This window comes from Dermacentor andersoni, chromosome 9 (assembly GCF_023375885.2).
Source record: "Dermacentor andersoni chromosome 9, qqDerAnde1_hic_scaffold, whole genome shotgun sequence".
Lineage (NCBI taxonomy): Eukaryota > Metazoa > Arthropoda > Arachnida > Ixodida > Ixodidae > Dermacentor > Dermacentor andersoni.
In genome coordinates, this window is record NC_092822.1 from 59,608,239 (window position 1) to 59,628,074 (window position 19,836).

Consider the following 19,836-nt stretch of genomic DNA (forward strand, 5'->3'; position numbering starts at 1 on the left):
TATCGTTGAGTTCGATCGGTAGAGGTCAAACTAGGCACACGCTGTAATCTGTAGAACAGATAACGGCGGACCGTCGTCATCTCTTGTGGCTGCGTCCTGGCGTAAAGGACAGGCACAAGATGCTAAGGGAATCCAAACTAAAGCCGGATGTCCCAGATGACTTTATCCGCTGAATTCCGAGCAACAAATATGTGACTTTATTGCTGCAGTATCTGCATCAAACAGGGCTACACGCATTTATTTTGCACCTCTTGCAATTTTGTTTCTTTGTGTAAGTAAGCATTGCGGCAAGTCCTCCGAATAAATAAAATGAAGGGGAACAATATCGGTGGCATTTTAGAGCGGCATACAGGAAAGAAAACATAGTTGAGGAGTGTAGAATATTAGTTGGCGGGATAAGATTATGAAATTTGCAGGCAATGAATGGAGTCAGCAGGCGCAGGACAGGGGTAACTGACGATTGCTGGGAGATGTCTTCAGACTGCAGTTTGACTTGAGTAGTCTAATAATAGCGATGATGATGATCATCATCATCATGATCATGATCATGATGACATTTTCTTTAGAACGAAGGTTTTAAACCAGAGTTCGCCTAATTGCCGCTGTCTTGCTTCGGCCGAAGCAGTCGTCGTACTCACTTTTCCTCGCTACAGTCGATAGTTAATTCAATTACGCGCCGGCAGGAGTTGCTCACCCTGAGCTGTTCTCCGCGGCAGAGGCGCTTGTAGTTCTGGTCCTCCTGCGCGATGGTGAGGTTCTCCGTGAACAACTTCGTCCGGAACTGCAGCCGTTTCTTGTTCCGCTCGCGGACGGGCACTCCGTACGTCTGCCATTCGAGTCCTATAAGATACCGCGCGCAGGACAAGAAAATTGGAATGAACACGGGCGACGCGCCGGTCACTTCGGGGCTCGGCCCTGGTACGAGTAACATACATCGGACAGTTTTTGGGTTAAACGAGTACCGATATGACATTCCCTAATCTATTCCTGCTGCATCAAATGAAGGTCATCGACCACCAAACCGTCGACAAAAAAAAAAAAAAAAGAAGTACTGACACGCCTCCTAGCGTCTTAATCATTCACTACAATAACTTTTCTTTTCAAACCGGCTTTGGTTTCGTTTCCCGTGAGAGCTATATGTCTTCTGATGTCATGATGCATATCGTATAATCATGTGGGAGCAGTACACCGTGACGTTCCTCTACGCTCTCCAGCTCGGTCGGTTGTCTGCAGCACTGGGCTGGCCAACAAGCTTCGTGATAGCTGTGACAGTTAAGTCAGTGCAGCGAACTCTAGGGAAATTTCCTAGATCTCGGGATTTTCACATCCGTTTAAGGAAACAAGGAAATATATCACAATCTAGGGAAATATCGCACTAAGACATTGATGCCGTGGAAGTTCTGACGCGACGGCGTGTTCGAATTCAAGACACTGCAAATTACCTTTGCTTTAGCATGCAAATTGTTGAGCTTTGATCGTAGATTGGCGGCAGTAAAAGCATCTCGTCAAGTTACACGACAGGGTGTGGATTCCCGGAGCCTTTTTTCGAACTGCAATGTCTGTACATTCTGAATTAAATATTTATCAGCAAGAGGCATCAGAAGCGTATGCTGGAGCACCGTGCAAGCAAATAAGCACGTGCAAATCTGTGCGTAATCGGGTGCATATACCTAGCATCGAGCGTATTAGTGTGAGTGAAAAGAATGGAAGTAACGCCAGGGACCAAGTCTTTGTTTTTTTTAAGCTTCACACGCATTGCTTGATCTGTAGGAAACCAGAAACTATAGATCATGTATTTCTAGATTGATGGGCGGGTGTCTTCTTTTGGGACGTACTTCAGAGTACTATCAAAAAAGACTTTCCTTTAGATCCACACACCCGCCGTGGTTGCTCAGTGGCTATGGTGTTGGGCTGCTGAGCACGAGGTCGCGGGATCGAATCCCGGCCACGGCGGCCGCATTTCGATGGGGGTGAAATGCGAAAACACCCGTGTACTTAGCTTTAGGTGCACGTTAAAGAACCCCAGGTGGTCGAAATTTCCGGAGTCCCCCACTACGGCGTGCCTCATAATCAGAAAGTGGTTTTGGCACGTAAAGCCCCATAATTTAATTTTTTTTTTAGATCCACAGGGTATTAGATATTTATCTATAAAAAACGATGATGGACTGCCGTTTGGCCTTTTTATGCTAGTAGGCCTTCACTGTCTATGGCGCGCTCGTATGGCGGGGTATCACTGCGATCCGGATGCTCGGCCTGCACAAATACTTTTTCGAGAATGCATGTCGAGGTTTGCAGAAATTCAGAAAGCACAAGATTGTGTACCTGCGTGGCTGTCGAGGGTGTAACCCTTGACCGGGCTCGAGGAATTCTAAAATACTCATTCCTGTAAGGCTGACACTTGGTGCTGAAAACTAATTTATCTTGTTTTCTCAGATGCCATTTGTTGTTTCATATAGTAGTACAAAGCAGGCAATAAATAAATAAATAAGAAGAACACATTAATGTGGTTGTGGCACTAAACAGCCGACTGGCGATCACGAATACAAAAATTTACCGGGAACTGCTTACAGGCAGAGCCACCTTGGACTGTGAAGTGTTTGGGTGAGTTTTGCTTTGGAGGAAAGATGTAAGTGTGCCATGTATCTTCGTGCTTCGCTGCAAATGACGTGTAAACGCTGAGTGTTTTGGTCTTAAGTTAGGACACGGCAATGACAAAAAATTTGTTCACATCGTTTGCGTTGTTGTCATGAAGTCGAGCACTGTTTTGATACTGTTACTTTTTGTGAGAGCTCCTGCGTCCATCTTGCTTAAAGTTCGAGAAAGGTTCCGTGCAATCTTGGCACTTAACATGAAAAACAAATTTGAACAACAACAAAGTATATAGGATGTCCCAGTTACCTTAAGCCAAGCTGTTCCAGGAAAAAAAAAGTAAAGAACCCTGCGCAACATATGATTTAAAATTTACGGTGTTAGATTTTGAGACTTCTTTCTGACACCATGTTTTTAATCTTTTTTTGTCTTGAAACAGCTTGGTTAACGTTAGATGGGACACACGGTATACGTGTTAACGTATTCTTTTGCGAAAGTGACTTCAATCAAGAGGCTGTGTGCTTCGCATAACTTGCACTGCGTAATCACTTCAGTTTGAGTTCGTCACTTCATCATCTTGATATGTTAAAACGAATATGGAAATAAAGGGATGCTATACAATTTGCAGTGTAGTTGCGTAAGGGAAACAAAAGCTTATCTCTACAGAAATCACATTGAAAAACTTTACAGCCACATTTTGCAAAAATCTAGGGAACCCTAGAGAAACTTTTCGTACGAGTTAGGGAAAAGACTGTATCTGGAGGTTGACAGAACTGCTCAAGCGTTCATCATCTCGTGTAGGAACGCGAAGGACTAGCGATATTCTGGAGAAAGTACTGACCTAAGGAGGTGACGTCGCTCGAGGACTGGGTTCGGCAACGTGGTGACGTCAGAGGGACACTAAGTTCCGAATATCTGAAGATTAACCCTTACACCCTTACGCTTAGATCCTTCTCACTTACCCACTTCGCCTAACAGGCCTAGAGCGATCATCTGTCCGCTCTCTGTAAGTGCGCTTAGACTACTTAGTAAAGGTCAAGAAACTCTAGCTGATCAAAATCGGCAGCCTTTAATGTACCAAGCGTGCGGACTTGGAATATAACACATAAAAAGCCGTCAAACTCCGCTTCCTCGAAACAAAACGTCGCCTCTGGGCAATGAGGCCCTTTGTTTTCCTGCTTTAATTGGAAAGGACTTGCGGATACGTTGGTGCACGTATTCTTTTGTTCCACCTCCAGGTGAGCATACCGAAAATTAATTAATTGCTTGGCTGATTCATTAGTTGACATCGGAAATGTTGGTGATATTGTTCGCCGGCTTTCCCGCGAGAGTTTATTGCCAAATGACCAGGCAGGAACGACATCGGAAAACGAGACAAAAAAAAAAATACCGGAGGGACGTTAGTGAATGCGCGCATCCTGCGCATACATTTATCTTGCTACTTGTAATTGTGACACATATCTTTGTTCTCAGAAAGCAAGAAAAAAAAACGTGTTGAACTCTAGACTTCTAAAATGATTGCAGTAAATCTGTACTAATATTTGTACGTACAAGTCAATGTTGCTGTGTCGTACGTTTTACCGCCTCTGTTCTCACATTACGTGCGCTTGCATTTCTAGTGGAAGACTAGGTTTTCTTTCTCGTTATTGTTTTACACAACGGCTCCCAGGTGCCGCCGTACAGTGCACACAATTAACTATGTTCGGGGGTGCCCCACTCCTTCTTCTTTCCCCTCTTTTCTAATTTTACTACCGTGCTTCCTTCCCCTAGTGCAGGGTAAGCAACCAGAACTACATCTTGTCAACCTCCCTGTGCTTCTATGTCACCGTTCTCTCTCCCACAGCCACAATTCTTTCGTCTGTTGTGTATACTGTCAACAGAACGAAGACAAGGCGACTCGATCATCAGCGGTTGATGTCAGATCCCACGAACGCCAAATTGGTCTGAAACTTCCAAGGAAGACATTTTCTTTAAACGTAAGCGAAAGAAAAGGAGTATGTTCAGCCTGAATTCAAGTCCCTGTACATGTTTGATTTAATCGCTAAGCAGCGTTATCTTCCCCCTCCCTCACGGCCAGTGTCATCCGCCACGTTGTCCCTTACGCGCATGCGCAGCGCGGAAAGAGTACATAGCTTCGCGTCGTCTGCCACTTTTCTACATCACCTTGGATAAGACTATCGTCTCTCTCAGTCTGCACGTCCCGTTGTTTGCGCCGCTATTCGTTTTTTTTTTTGTCAAACATGTACCAATGAGCCCAGGCTAGCACTTTATTCACGATAGATAATGCAAAGCAAAAAGAAAAAGAAGCACATTTAAATGGATACAGATCGCAAGTAACCAAGCATTGCGATGCTACGACCGACTACCGGTATGTACAGAGTTGAGCATAAAGGACACGGACACGAGAAAGAACGATGGGACACACGACGGTGTCTGTGTTTTTCATGCGCAACTCTGCGCATGTTTATGGCGTACCAGCAGGCCCAAATAGGTACCTTAGTGACGAATACCGGTTTTTTGTGCAAGCGGTGGTCGGCGAGCTGCATAGCTTGTGTCCGATACTCGCGGCATCATTTGCCGCGATCTGTATCTGAAACGCATCGTTAAGCTTCAACATGCACTTCTTTGTCAACAGTGTCAAACCTAGTCAGTAGCAACACGGTGGACGGAAACAGCTTCCAGCCGGAAATCCAGTGCCGACGATTCAGGTACGTCAGCAGCACTTCGAAAGTTTTCGCTATTCAGCTTCAGAAAAAAAAAAAAAGAAAGAAACTGCATACTGGGAGTTTTAGACCGAATTATCAGTGCTGTCAAAGCATTACTTCTTTTTTTTTAATGACTGCTAGTATTTCGTTCGCTATTTAGAGGACTGAATGGTTAAGAGATGCATAATAACCTTCGTTCATTTAGAAAAATAAAGAAACGTCGCAGACGAGAAAATAATGACATTGGACGTTATGCAAACGCGAAACAAATGCTGTAGAGATTATGTACGGGTCAAATGAGTGGCTCACCGGCTTTTCCCACGGAGTTCAGTACGTTGTCGTGCTGTGACGGATAAACAGAGCGACAGAAAGAAAACGTGAGCGATGGAACAACGTCAGCAACTGTACACCAGCTGTTATATACCGAGCTCGCGTGCCCACCACGACAGCACGAACCGCATGTACACGGCATTCGTGAGCTAGCCGAGCGTTTCGCACCACGCACGAACCGTCAAGAGCCCCTCTGATGCAAGCTGCCCATCGGATGTGAACCGTTCTCTAGTGACAGATGCGGTGACAATACAGTGCTGTTGACATCGCCGAAAGCGCATGTGTTCTTGTCAGGTCCGTTAAGAATGGTCGCGCAGCTCAGTGCTACCTTTCTGCTGCGGACCAATGAGCCAGGCCGAGGGGGGCCCAGCGGTTAGTTTACCCGGAAATTGAATTTTTTTCAGAACAACTTCGTTTCGCGATGATCGATCGGGATCTTAAAGCTGGGCGGGCGAAATTTCACGGCATGCACTTGTATCTTGATACAATTAAAAGTAGCGGAAACTTTCAGTCACGAGAAGCTTGATTCCAGAGACATATTGATGCTGCGAATTCGTCGTGTCGAGTCGACGTAGTCCGTATACGTATGTGTACGTGGATTTGATAGCAGTCTTTAAATGGAGATATTGTGAGGACCTATACGGAATGAACATTTGCGTTGTCTGTTATGATATTGGCTCTAATGTGTAGCTTTTGATATAAGGAGGGTTACCAACTTATTTGAAGTGTGAGCACATGACGCACCTTTTTGATGAGTAAATCAAGGTACTTCGCGAAATGTCCTGTGGAGATTGACGGCGGATTTTCATTTGCTGCCTTTTCTAAGGCTCGCTCCACCCACTCCACAGAGCGATCGTAGAAACCGTTGTGCACTGCCACTTGGCCCATGAAGATGCAGTCCCGTGCTGCGCGAGAAAACAGAGGTTTCATTAATTCACTAATCTACATATTTCGTTACGTTCTTGATGTTATGCTATCTGAAGGGCGAAGTTGTGTTCCTACCACAGTTGTTACAGCGACGCGCGTTGTGCATACGTATCACAAACGAGTCTTCACGTAATTACGTAAGCAAACATGGCTCATTAAGAGAACCTCTGTCACTAATGGGGTTTCAACTCATGATCTGTGTTAAAGCCATATAGATCTAGGGATTTCAATTTTTATATTGAGTTCGCCACATAGATAGCTACTAATACGTAGTTTCAGTAGTTTCCAATGAGGAAAATTCACTAAACCTTGCGCGCAATACAGAGGCTTTCTATTACTGTGCCTTTCTGACCAACGTGCTTATAATAATAATAATAATAATAATAATGATAATAATAATAATAATAATAATAATAATAATAATAATAATAATAATAATAGTTTGTTTCGTTCGTCTCATGCACACGGACTTAGAATAATTGGCCGCTTTTCCCTGGCTACCAATGAATGCATGGATAGCTGGCTCGCAATGTTTGCTCCATACTTTATTCGGTCTTCAATTACAGACAGGCGTTGGCTACGTTGATGCGATATTTTCCAGGGTTTGACGGCTACTCCTGCGAACGAACACCCCGTTGAAATGGCAAATGGCGTCATGGGACTCATTATTGCTGACGAAGCGCCTCCGAGTAACGAAGCTCAGTGAATCATTTTCAAAGGTTCTGCGACGAAGCGCACCCCTGGCACCTCGGTTTCAACTACAAGACGAGGACGAGACCTTTTTCAACTACGAAACCTTTATTTGCTTTTTTTTTTTTCAGAGAGAGCCACACAGGTTTTCACTGTAGCTTCGCGCGAAAGTCGGGCGGTTGACAAAAGTGCCCTTTCATGAACCTTACATCACATTGCGGGCTTCCGCACGACTGGTTTGCCGTATTTTGCGCAGGTTTTTGTGAAGGTCATCCCCCTCATCTGCCGCGGGCTCACCTGTGAGAGAAATGCGACCGGGCACAGTGTGGTTTCGTGGTCCCGAGGTGATGGCCAGGTGACCGTCGACGAGGTTGGTCATGTTCAGAAGGTACGTGTCTTGGAGACGCGCGAGCGAGAGGGCGATGCCGTTGAAGTCGTCTTCCCACGGCAGCAGTCTGCTGGCACGCATCTCGGTTATGTCGGGCCGAGGGTCTGGGTGCGGAGAGTACAGGGAACGAAACAGAGATACGAGAGCATTCAAAATGCAGGCAGGCCGGACAAGCGTTGTAGGTAAATGACTGTTAGATATCTTGCACAAAGTGAACGCTGAAAGTTAGTGGGCAATTACAAATGCTTTCAAAATACTGGAGTTAGAGTATCCTCTCCACTCTAAACAAGGGGCTCATGCAGTCGATGACCCGCCGTGGTTGCTCAGTGGCTATGGTGTTGGGCTGCTGAGCACGAGGTCGCGGGATCGAATCCCGGCCTCGGCGGTCGCATTTCGATGGGGGCGAAATGCGAAAACACCCGCGTACTTAGATTTAGGTGCACGTTAAAGGACCCCAGGTGGTCGAAATTTCCGGAGTCCCCCACTACGGCGTGCCTCATAATCAGAAAGTGGTTTTGGCACGTAAAACCCCATAATTTAATTTTTTTAAGCAGTCGATGCGCACGGCTCTAAACAAACGCGCGAACGTGCGCGCACACACATACGCACAACAGAAAAAGGGCTGAAGGCTCTAATAAATTTTAAACACACAAAGAATATTAGGCAGCGATGCGAGAACTCGAACCTCGTCATCACTGCTGCAAGAAAAACATGAAAATGTTGAGAAACTTATGAAACACGGCATGGGTTCCAGCTCGCTTAGACAAAGCTGCAAGAATGGTATAGGTCTTCACTGCTGTAAGCGACATCAAATAAGCCATCCATTTTGAGGATCTTTAAAATTACCTTTTGCTGCACTGACGGGCAGCAGGTTCCTCACCTGATGCATGCAGTTCGTTTATCTGCGACTCGATGGAGCCCAGGTCAACGACCATCCTCTTCATCAGGTGGAAGGCATGGACAGGGTGCTTCATGTAGTCAGCGACCTCGGAATCAGTTTCCAGGTCATGGTAAGGCTGTCTCGTCTCCACAAAGCTGCGCGCGCAACGTATTCATGCTTTGGACAGAAAATACGCCGCGAGAGCGGAGCGTTTTCAGCTAGACTAAAAGAAAAAGACACGAAAGTATGTTTGCTCTATTACTTTTCTCATATGTACTGGTAAGCGGAAAACACGGGTTGTCGATAGCGATGTCCCACGGGAAGAAGAAAACAGGGAGGCTATCATACTCTTGAAATACGCAACATGAAAGGATTCGTCAACTCTATAGTAAGTTGAGCTCCTTTTGAACATGGTGAATGCGGCCAATTATGCAAACAATTGCAATCAATGTTATATATCTATATATACATAACAACTGCTTCTACAAGTTCTCGCTCTTTGAAGCTTTCAAGTTATATTCAGCTCCTACATTGTTGACTGCTCGGTAATCAGCGGCAGATGTGTGACATGTGACTTCGAGAGCACCAGTCGACGCTCGACCAGTGAAATTGGTGGTTGGAGAGAAGGGCTTGCCCGAGGTCACCTGAAATCTCTGAAAAATCGTGTGAAACGCCTCAGGCATGCAGATATATTCTCTCTGCACTCCACATTGCTGTCCTGAATATTGGCCAGCGTATGCGAGTTTTATATGTAGTGACCACGCAACGAATTAGCGATGCATTTTCGGTGTTGCCCGGAGCTTGACCTCGACGTGGACGTGCAACAGAAGATCGCATCGACCGTGCTCTTGACGTGGCGAAAATGTACATTCGCGATTCCGGTGTATTCGGCAACTACACGGGACGCAGTTTTGGCAGAGTCGCAACGGAATTTTCTTGTAGGTTAAATTTCGCTGACACAAGAACACGGTTCGCTAAAATGACGTCACAACTGTTCTTTATATGGTTCCCATTTTTAGGCAATTTGGAGGCCACCGTTGTTGTGAACATGTGGGAGGGGCGGCTCATTGGGAGAATTGTGCTATGCTGTAAGGAAACGATTATAGCGCTTGGCCTGTCTTTGAGAAATCACCTTTAAGATTAACAGCCTGTAAGCACTAACTAAAGTGACATCTGTATCCACGAAACAAAACAAAACAACAAGAAGAACAAAAACAACAACAACATGCAAAGGAAACCAGAGTGTTACCGATAGTGCCAGAATTCGAATCTAGCACCTTCCTCATGGGATGAGAATTTTGAGCCATATGGATATCTCCTCAGCGCCTTTCTGCATACATTTCTTGCTTCTCACACTCAGTACCTAATGTCACTAGTACAGATCTTACAAAGGGTTTTGTTCAAGCCCTACGCTTTTAAATATCTCAAAACAATGGTTCCATGCGCACTTTTCTGGTTAGATTCCTCTGATATCACGCGTTATTTGCTTTAATTGCGTTTAACCTGTGGTACTTAAAATTCGACTTTCATCAGGTCTAATGCAAATTGTTCTAAAGACTCTTATATGTCTAGTGATGTATGCTGCATAAAGTACCTTGCGCATGCTGCAAATTTTGTACAATTCCGTACGCAACAGACATAACAGAACCGGTTTTGCGTGGCAGCTGTGGTGGAGCGGCGGAATTCGGACTTGCTGCAAGATGGTACAATGTGGACTTGGTGGCGCTGCGTTTGACGAATGGCAGTGCGGCGTCGCGGTATGGAGTGCGTGTTGCGACGTATGCCAGCGGGCGGTGAGGGGGGGGGGGCGGCACTTGCTTGCTGCTGGAAAAGTGGCGATTAGTCCTGGTCGCTGGGTCGGGTAGACGCTCGGAATCGCGACACGTCGGACAAACGCTTCGCGACAGCGCGCCATCATTGATCATCTGAGCCTTTCGCATCGCAGAGTTGAAGCGCGTGAAACAGGCTTCAAAGCGTGTCTATAGTGTAACGTGAAGGTGACTGGCCGAGAAACAAGTACAAACGAGTGCACTCCTCAACCGTAACAATATTTAAGCCACCATTGGACGAATTAAATGCCACCTCATGTGCTGAACCCTAAGGACACAGCTGTTGTAATGTCATTCGGGTTTGTAGGCCGAAGTGTGCGCTCACTCATTCTGTAAGCAGGCCGTACGGTCGAGCAACGAATGCCACTGGCTTGGGCTACATGGGAGCGAGCAAAGGCAGACGGATAGCAGGAAAAATACAATTTATGGTTAATATGGTTGGTTTGATATAATGATTTGGCGTAATAGGACCTCACCACAATAACCAAACTAGTATTGCAAAACAAGGCGGCTGGGCTCATGGCATCATGTTGTTCACAATATCGCAGTGTGTCTACAAGCTCTGAAAGGAATGCTTAAAATACTGTCGCCCAAAATGCTCAAAAAAGACGGCCGCTTATCATTCTTTCACGCCTTAATTGTAGCACAGCAAATGATCATTTGGTCCAATCCACATTCATCAGGCAACCTAAGCTTCCGAGCTCGTGAGGCCCAAATTAAAGCCAATTTTCGCCCAACGAATATGTTCTAACACTCCATTTTTTCCTCGTCAATAAAGGAATGTAATTCTTTACGAGTGAACGTAGTCACTCTAACAGATTCATCCTCTTGCCAAAAATTATTTCTAACATATTTAAGAACTGTTCACAGCTTTCGAAATGTTGTGTTAAATGTGCTCTGTTCTACTTTGTTACAAAAATATGGCATTTCTTGCTCAATTAGTTTTTTTGTTTCTTCGGTTTACTTACATGGTTGCCCTAATTGATAGGTGTAATTGGCATTGTTTTCTTTTTACTGATCAACTGATTGTCATTTGTTATCTCTGCCTTCCCACCTTATATATTGCCCTACAGCGCTCTTATGGTATATAAATTAATAAAATAAAAAAAAACAAGAAGCCACAGGCTGTTACATAGAATGGCTGATAGAGGCGTACATAACTGTGATATTGAAACCAAAACTGGCGCAGAACCAACGACACAGCACGGAGCTCACCTGATGATGTTCGAGTGTAGCGTCTTGAGGCGTTCCGCGTATTCCAGAAGGATGAGACTGACTTCTTCCTCCTGCTCGACCAGGTCCAAGAGGTCGGCAATCGAGGAGTAGAAGTCCCGCTGGTACTGTACTGCACTGGCCAATGGCAGAGTCAGTAAAACTGCGATGGCCATCAGAACACCCGCAGCCCGATGTCTGCTGTGAAAAAAGACAAAAGGCAAACAAGCGTTACAGTTCGCGGAAGGTGTCAAAACCAGGTTGAGCAACGCATAGTTCTAGTCGTTAAAATATAAAAGCACTCCCACATGTGACAACATTGCCAAGCATGTCAGCGTTATTCGCAGCCAATGAAAACAGTCATCTTGTTTTGAAACAAAGAAAATACGTAGACGCTTCAATATGGCAACAATTTGTAATTGCAAGGCAGAACTTTTCCGTAGCTACGCCTTTTATAGGCTGTGTGCTGTAGTTGGGGATTTTTGTTAATTTTACTCAATTCCATTTTTTTCACAAGCCACTTGTTGGCTGATGATGAACCTAGCGCAGTGTCTGTCCTGTATACGTTTTTCCGGAATAATCTTTTCATTTGTGCACCAGCACTTCCGTTTGTGTATATTTTTGGCTTGTGTGCATCTTTGCGCTTTACGTTGACAAGTGTGAATGCCATAACCAAATAGCTGAGATGATGGGATCGTAGTCGATTAGTTAAAGAGTACGTTTGTTGATTGTAATGCCTGCAGAACGAACCAGTCGGTCGTAAGGTTTACGGCCCACTGTTTTCTTTCACTACACGCATTCAAAGCGTTCCTTTGTTACGTGTTAAAGGAGGAGGCCGATGAGCTATGCGGGAGTTTCTAGCCTTGCAAAGTTATGCGGGCATAATACTGCTATCCCCGTGTTTCTTCTTTTAATGTGCGGTGATAAACATGCGATAAATTCAAACGGCAGCGTGTGCAGGTTTAACGCTACAGAGACAGATGGATGTGATTGCAACGAGGAGAAGTGAAGTGCTGCTACCCAATCAAGTTCACCTGTAGCTATGTAGGCCTGCACAGGGCCTTAGATTGGGAGGGGGGGACGGGGCAAACTATCTGGCAGTACCCCTTCGCTTTTTCTTCTCCATATGAAGGCACCACCGTTCATTTTTAGATCACATGAAAATGCCCGTCTCTGCGAGTACACAGCCTGCAAATAATATTGGTGAGCGATTGCAAGTGAGTGAGTTTCCACGCATTCTGCCGACCTATGAATAAGCAAGTCAGATTTAGTGTTTGATGAAATAGAAATACGAAAAACTTGTGCATCACTAATCGTGTTACAAAGTCTGCCGGACACGTCCTTGAGTTCGAAACTTACTTCATGCAGGAGGATCTGGCGCTGAAGTACGCCACCATGTTACGTTCAACTCTCTACCAAGAAACACCGCTCAGTAAACGGACCTGCAATGTACGGCATCTCTTCCATTTTTGTTCCATTGAAAACAATATTTCAAAACACGCGCGTATCTTGGTCGCGTAATTCGATGACTCAGAGCTGAAGGTTGCTAGCGCCATCTGAGGCAAAGCGTATATACCAAGTGCAGCTAGTTGCAGCCTCCGAGATGAGCATACCACGACGCCGTGGTGAACAACATTCGTGGCGAACTCACTTTTGAAGCGTTTGGAAATCCAAGCTCATCGCTTGAAATGCGCCGGATAAGAACCTCTAGTCAAGAGCGTATTTTTTTTTCAACCTCATTGCCTTTGGTAATGAGCCGACATGCAAAGTCCCGTACTTTGGCTCCCTAGCCTCTGGATGCATGGTGCCGCCTTCTTTCGGTGATGGCGCAAACGAAACGCATCACCAGTCGAATAGGCAGGCGTAGACTCGAAGATTGTCGAGGAAGCGCACACGAAGAGACATCGAGGGCCCACAATTATAGCTGCAGTGGTGCCGTACGTTGGCAGACTGTCAGTAGTAGTTTACAAATCGTCAATTATAACTTTTATTTAAATGATGACAGCAAAAGGTTCTGCCGAGTGCTGTAGCACAAAACCTGTAATTCGTTGAATTAATGCTAGTATTTCACGCAATCCAACTGTGCCACGTTAGGAGGTTATAATTGTGTACGTTATGAAAACGTCATACGGTGCTCACGTTGGTACCACTATCGTTCAGTCGTTTGTGTTGACGTATTGTATGTACACAGCATTGCTAGGAAATTATGTTGAGCGTCTCTGTCACATTGTACACTGTATATATTAACATCACTTTATACATGTGACAATTAGTTTATGTGTAACTGCCTCTCCGTGGGTCTATGTGGTTATATGTTAGTGAGTGAGGACTACGACACTACTTTGAAAACGTGCCCTGTGTACGATGCTTCACTTTTTGTACATGTTATCGTCCTAATAGAATTATGTCGCGATTGTAACTCAGTGTTTTATCGTCTCTTGTTGAAATAAACCTTTTCTAAACACTCACTGCGAGAGACTGGCTAAGATTTGGGCGGTATTGGGCAGATGCTGTTAATAAAAAAATAGGTACAAGCGTCAGGTAGAAATGGATAAAAATAATGTTTGAAGAGTTTAAGGGAATCTTCTTTAAACAACTATGAATTATTCCACGGCTGAGCAAACATCCCTGTGGTAGTTTCCACGAGAGGAGCATCCCAGAGAAAGAATATTTAGAATGGAAAATTTTAAACCAAGGTGCCTGAAACTTGCTTCTAAAATGTTTTTTTCCTTCAGCAAGAAAAATGGCATGTTAAGGTTAATAGTTCTACTTTTTCCTCGAACGGTTAAACCATGCTGAAAGCTATGCGCCAAGTTGGCTTCATGGTACAAGGGTATATCATATGGAACTCGAATGTTCTATGGAATGACACCATCACTAATAAAGTGTATCTGTTTATGAAATCCATTCAGAAAGTTTTGAAACTAGCGGTTGAAGAAAAGTACTCATGATTTAGAAAATTGTTTTCGTTTTCGTAATAATTACGCCCTTACTAGTTCGCTTTTATACCCCAATTATCCCACGTGCAGCGGTGGCGTAGAGGTAGAACACCTGCCTCGCGTGCAAGAGGTCCGTGGTTCGAATCCCGGTGCCGCGCAATTTTCCACCGGGTAAAAAAAAATCCGCGTGTTGATAAAATTGCATAAACAGGCCTGGAGTGTGGCCTGACCCCGGTGACCAGAACCGGTAACGCACTCCCTCACCAGAGCAGGATTGGCCTCCCTGGTGCAGTACTTGGCCAACCTCGTATAGAATAAGAATGGGCTGGGGTGCGTTTGGCAGGCATTCTCAGATCATGAACAGCAGGTTGCCATTATTCCCCAAGATAAAAATATATAACAGCTGTGTCTTACCAGTACTGACGTACGGGGCCGAAACCTGACGGCTTACGAAAAGGGCTCTACTTAAATTGAGGACGACGCAACGAGCTATGGAAAGAAGATTACGTTAAGGGATAAGAAAAGAGCAGATTGGGTGAGGGAACCAACGCGAGTTAATGATATCTTAGTTGAAATCAAGAAAAAGAGGGTAGGAGATGTAATGAGGAGGGAAGATAACCGATGGTCAATAAGGGTTAGGGCTGGATTCCAAGGGAAGGGAAGCGTAGCAGAGGGCGGCAGAAAGTTAGGTGGGCGGATGCAGGACAACATGGCCACAATTAGTACATGACCGGGGTAGTTGGAGAAGTATGGGAGAGGTCTTTGCCCTGCAGTGGGCGTAACCGGGCTGATGATGATATCCCACCTAACTTGTCGAATTAACACACACAGTCATATATATATATGTATTTATATTGTGGGATTGTGAGTGCCCTTGTTTTCTTCATCGTGCGGGTAGTCGCATCGTCATAGTGGACTGGGCCGAGGATCCTTCGCCGCGTCTCTCATGCTCAATACAGGTCGACTCTAACTGTGACGTCACAATAGATGCATATATATATATATATCACGTTGGCCCCGGTAGTGCAATGAAGAAAAAGAGTACGACGTACGTTGAATACGCACGGTATATTTGACTGAGGTTTCGGCTGGTGTGTCAAAGTAACATGCACATGTCTTTGGGCTTCCTTATAAGGCCGCGATTCATCAGATGAAGTTGTGCGCAATAATACGAAGAAGAAAAAACACCACAAACACGCGGCGCACAGTGCAGAAAAGAATCGTTCGTTTACTCAATATTAAAATGCAAGCCACTTGAAATAAATAATACAATAAAACGAAACATGGAGATAATAAGGCACCGCGTGATAGTACATTCAGGGGGCAGGTGAAGCGCACTGTTCAGTAGTCGTCATAGCGATAAGGATGAATGACCAGGGCTTTTAGTGGCATGCGTACGGTGGCATACAGTGTCGTGTGCAGACTATGGACATTATGGGACACAGAATTGACGCAACAGCGAAAAAAAAAGACAATAATAATAAAGGGTTCTTGAAACAAGGTTGCGTCTCATGGCATACATAAGGCGTCACGGCTAATGTTAAGGATGCTTAGTAGGCACGCTGGTTAGTGTGCCTGTGCTTCGGTAATCCCAGATGTCACGGTGTTAAGCTTATAGATTAGGTAAGACTCGCGCACTTCACGATCGTGATGGGAACGAAAGCCTGATTCAAGTATAGTGGACCTGAGCCTTTCAAAAGAATGCCCTGGTCAGCGAATAAGTCTTGATAATGGTAGGCTAGGAAGTGTATTAGCATGCGATCTGTGGTTATTAAACCGTATTCGAAACGACGTTTCTGTTTGGCCAATATGCTGTTTTCTGCAGACTGTGCACTCAAGCATGCATACAACATTCGAGGTATCGCAATTAAATGACCGGCTAAGTTTTAGGGTAAAGTCTGAGGACGTACTAATCACTCTCTCTGTGGTTTGCATGTGCACACACTCCTTGCAACGCGCTTTGTTGCATGGGGCGCCGCCAGACGCCTTGTTGTGCTCATTTAATTTTGAGGATGTTAACATATCGCGGAGGTTCTTACACCTTCGGTATACGACGCGAGGCGGTTCAGGAAAAATATCGAGAAGATGTTCACTTTGGGAAAGGATATTGTGGTGGCGTTTGAATACAGAAAAAGCTTTTGGCGCTGATGCCGAGAATGTTAGTACAAGATTGGTGTTGTTACGTTTTTCGTGTAACCGGTCTTCTCTAAGAATATCGGCTCTGCTTAATTGACCTGCTCGGCATATGGCGTCGTCAAATAACTTTGACGGATACTGCCGTTTAACGAGAGCAGTTTCGAGTTGTTCGCAATTAGAAATGAAATGTTTGCGGTCCGAACACAATCGCTTGAAGCGGTGAGCCGGACTGTAGGGGATACCGGTTTAGCAATGTCGCAAATGGCTGCTCCGGAAATGTAGAAGCTGGTTTCTATCAGTAGGTGTGCGATAAAGTTTTGTCAATAATTTACCTTGCGATAGCGTAACTGTGACGTCCAGAAAGTTGACCCAAGTTGACGAGTAATTGTGCGAAAATTTGATTGAAGGGTGAAAGTGATTGAACCCGTCTATGAACTTTAACAGGCTAGCCTCTCCGTGAGCCCAAATTAAGAAGATATCGTCAATAAAGCGCGCCCGCGCGGGCCTCATCTTCAAAGCGATCATCGATGCTTGCAGAGCGCGCGTAGTGCCGGTAGCTTCGTATGCGCGTTTCGACGTTTCGTTCGCGTTGAAGCGGCAGACGCACGGAGGTCAATTGGCTCGCGGCTGCTGACGCGATTCCTAAGTCCAGCGTTTTCCCAGTTTCCGCTGTCATTGAGCGCGATGTGTTCATGTTTACCTCTGCGCGCGTGATGCAGTGCTGGTAAATTTAGTTAAAACACGTTGACGGGTTTGAATCCGTGATACAATGGGTAAGCGCGACTGAACAAGGACGTAGAAAGAAGCAGACACGCAAATGCAGCGCTGTCTCTGCGTGTCTGTTTCTTTCTACGTCCTCGATGAGTGACGCTTACACATTCTATCATTGTTCATTTAGTTCGTAAACGAATGTTTACAAGCTTATACGGCTGATAAAAGCACTATCCTTACTTCGTACAGCTGTCCACTAATGTGCTATTGCAATCGGTGCTTCGCCTTTCGGGCCGGACTTTGAAATTTTTTGCAAGCCTCAAGAAAAGCCCGAAAACTGCTGACGAAGTCTCTTGAGGTAAAGCGCGAGAGAGCTCGTAGGACGACCGAAGGCGACGAAGACACGGCGCTTTCTCCATCCCCTCATGTAGCACTACGTGCTGTCTCGCGCTTTACCTCAAGTTATGCAACACCAACTAGCCCACCAGTCTGTTCTTTTGTACTGACGAAGAAATAGCGTGCTCAGTATTGCGGTAACGTTAATGTCTTCCATAAACTGTGTCGTTCAATTAGTAAAAAATTATCAAAGGGCACCACAGTGAAGGGCAGATCATCTTCATCGGGCACAATCAAATGTCGTTAACCCACTGCAATAAATAGCATACATGAAAAAAATCACCGCCGAAGTACTATACGCTCAGATGGTTAAACAGAGAAACTGAAACCTACGGCCACGGTGCTTATCACTGGTTTAATCCTGACGGTTCATTACACGACGACTTGGTAGGTTGCCGGATCGTCGGTACGCAGTTGCATGTATGCGCTCGGCTGCACGAGCCTGTTCTTCTGCCAGGGCGGCAGTCTCGGCACCGCGTGGACGAGCTCGTTCCCGGTTCTGCTCACGGCGTTGCTGATCGAAAGCTGCCTGCTCCTCAGGAGTACGTATGACGCGGGGCCTACCTAGCCGGAGACAAACTGCTGCGCGCGCTCTCGGTTATGATGGAGAGCAACGACGTCACTACTGGCGCAGCCAATCGCGCGCCTCTTTCTTTTTTTTTCTCGCATGCGCATGGTGTGGCGCCGGAGGAGTCCTCGCCGTACAGGCGACAGACGGACGGACGAATCGGATAGCCAGATATAGCTTCGCTGTAAAAAATAGAATCCTGAACAGCCAATCTGTTGGTTACAAGTCCGGATACTCCCAACACAAAGATAATATTTGCTCTTTCTTTCTAATTTTCTCACGAAGGATTTTGGGATTCCAGCGACGACGCCAAACCGAAAAGGAGAGCGAGCTTATAATTGCGGTTGCGTTATAGGACAGAGGAGGAGCGTCACGTGATAAAAGAAGCCTAAAAGGTAGACTGGTGTAAGGCTGGAGTCAACAGCGGAAATTGTGATCATCTATCTTTTTCGTGGTTTGGCTAAGTTGTTTCTAGGTTTCGCGAGGTTATGTTAGGCTTTGCTAAGTTTTTGCCTTGGCGGGCGTGACGCTGGAAAGTTTCGAGCAGTCGCAGGCCGGGATCGCTTTCTCGGCGACGTCGAGCATTCAGGAGTCGACTCTTGCGTTCCCTGGACTGAAACTCGGGAACGTCGACTCGGCGTCGCCTCTTCACAGCCTCAGCTTCGGCGCGGTGTTCCGGATCAGCTCAGCGGCTACGCATCGCTTCTCGTTTGCCAGTACGGCGCTCTCCCTGGTAAGCCGCTTCTTCTTCGGGCATCCGGACTTTCTTCGGTCTTCCCATGACAGCAGCACGTACGCACGGAGTACAGGAGGCAAGAGCTCAGCCAAGGACAAACTAAAGCGCCATCGGCGCTCTGCGCGTTCGCACCGACGTCGGCAAGAGGTGTGTCTGTCCCGAGCTTTTACTCGCCTATGACGTCACGACTCCGCCCTACGCGCGTGGGGTGCGCCGAGGTTACGTGGCTCGGTGCTCTCGCAGGGGGTTGCTAGGCAAGGCGAGGCGGCGCACAGCTGGACTGAGTTTTCTGGCTCGGCATATTTAGCGCCAGCGAACAAGGACAGAAGGGAGACGACACCACAATGCGCTATACGACGGAACTAAAAGCTTAAACAGCTTCGCTGTTAATAAAGCTGCATCGATAAGAGGAAGCTTTAGCTCGGGCCCAACTCCGACGCGGCCTATTCAAATACATCTAAAGCGCAAAAACGTTTTTCTGAGATAACCCCTGGACCGATTTTGATGAACTTTGTTGCATTTGAGAAAGAAAGTTAAATTCTAGCCACTGAATTTCGATTTAGGGTTTGAATTTTGTTTGAAAGATTTTTAAGTATTCGACAGCTTGAAAAAAATAGAAGCACGAAGTTTACAAACTCATAGCTCTGCATAAAGAACAGATATCGCGGTTCTGTAAAATGAATCCATTAGATCATTCAAAGCGGACAAATTCGATACGTCATCTTACATTTTACGTGAATTTGTTACGTTGTTTACAAGGGTTCCGCAAAAGCTGTATTTCCATACTACTTATTTTTTTA

At 45.7% G+C, this 19,836-nt stretch overlaps 1 protein-coding gene across 1 annotated transcript in view; it reads right to left on the reverse strand.

Annotated features, from left to right (window-relative positions):
* Positions 1-19,836, reverse strand: part of LOC126528087 (prolyl 4-hydroxylase subunit alpha-1-like) — a 61,004-nt gene that overhangs the window by 23,376 nt on the left and 17,792 nt on the right. The window contains exons 2-7 of the mRNA XM_072284538.1: positions 11,554-11,751; positions 8,510-8,664; positions 7,473-7,733; positions 6,369-6,529; positions 5,604-5,637; positions 695-840 (exon numbers count right to left, since the gene is read on the reverse strand). Coding sequence (XP_072140639.1) covers positions 695-840; positions 5,604-5,637; positions 6,369-6,529; positions 7,473-7,733; positions 8,510-8,664; positions 11,554-11,751 — 955 coding nt within the window. The remainder of the gene's footprint in view (positions 1-694; positions 841-5,603; positions 5,638-6,368; positions 6,530-7,472; positions 7,734-8,509; positions 8,665-11,553; positions 11,752-19,836) is intronic.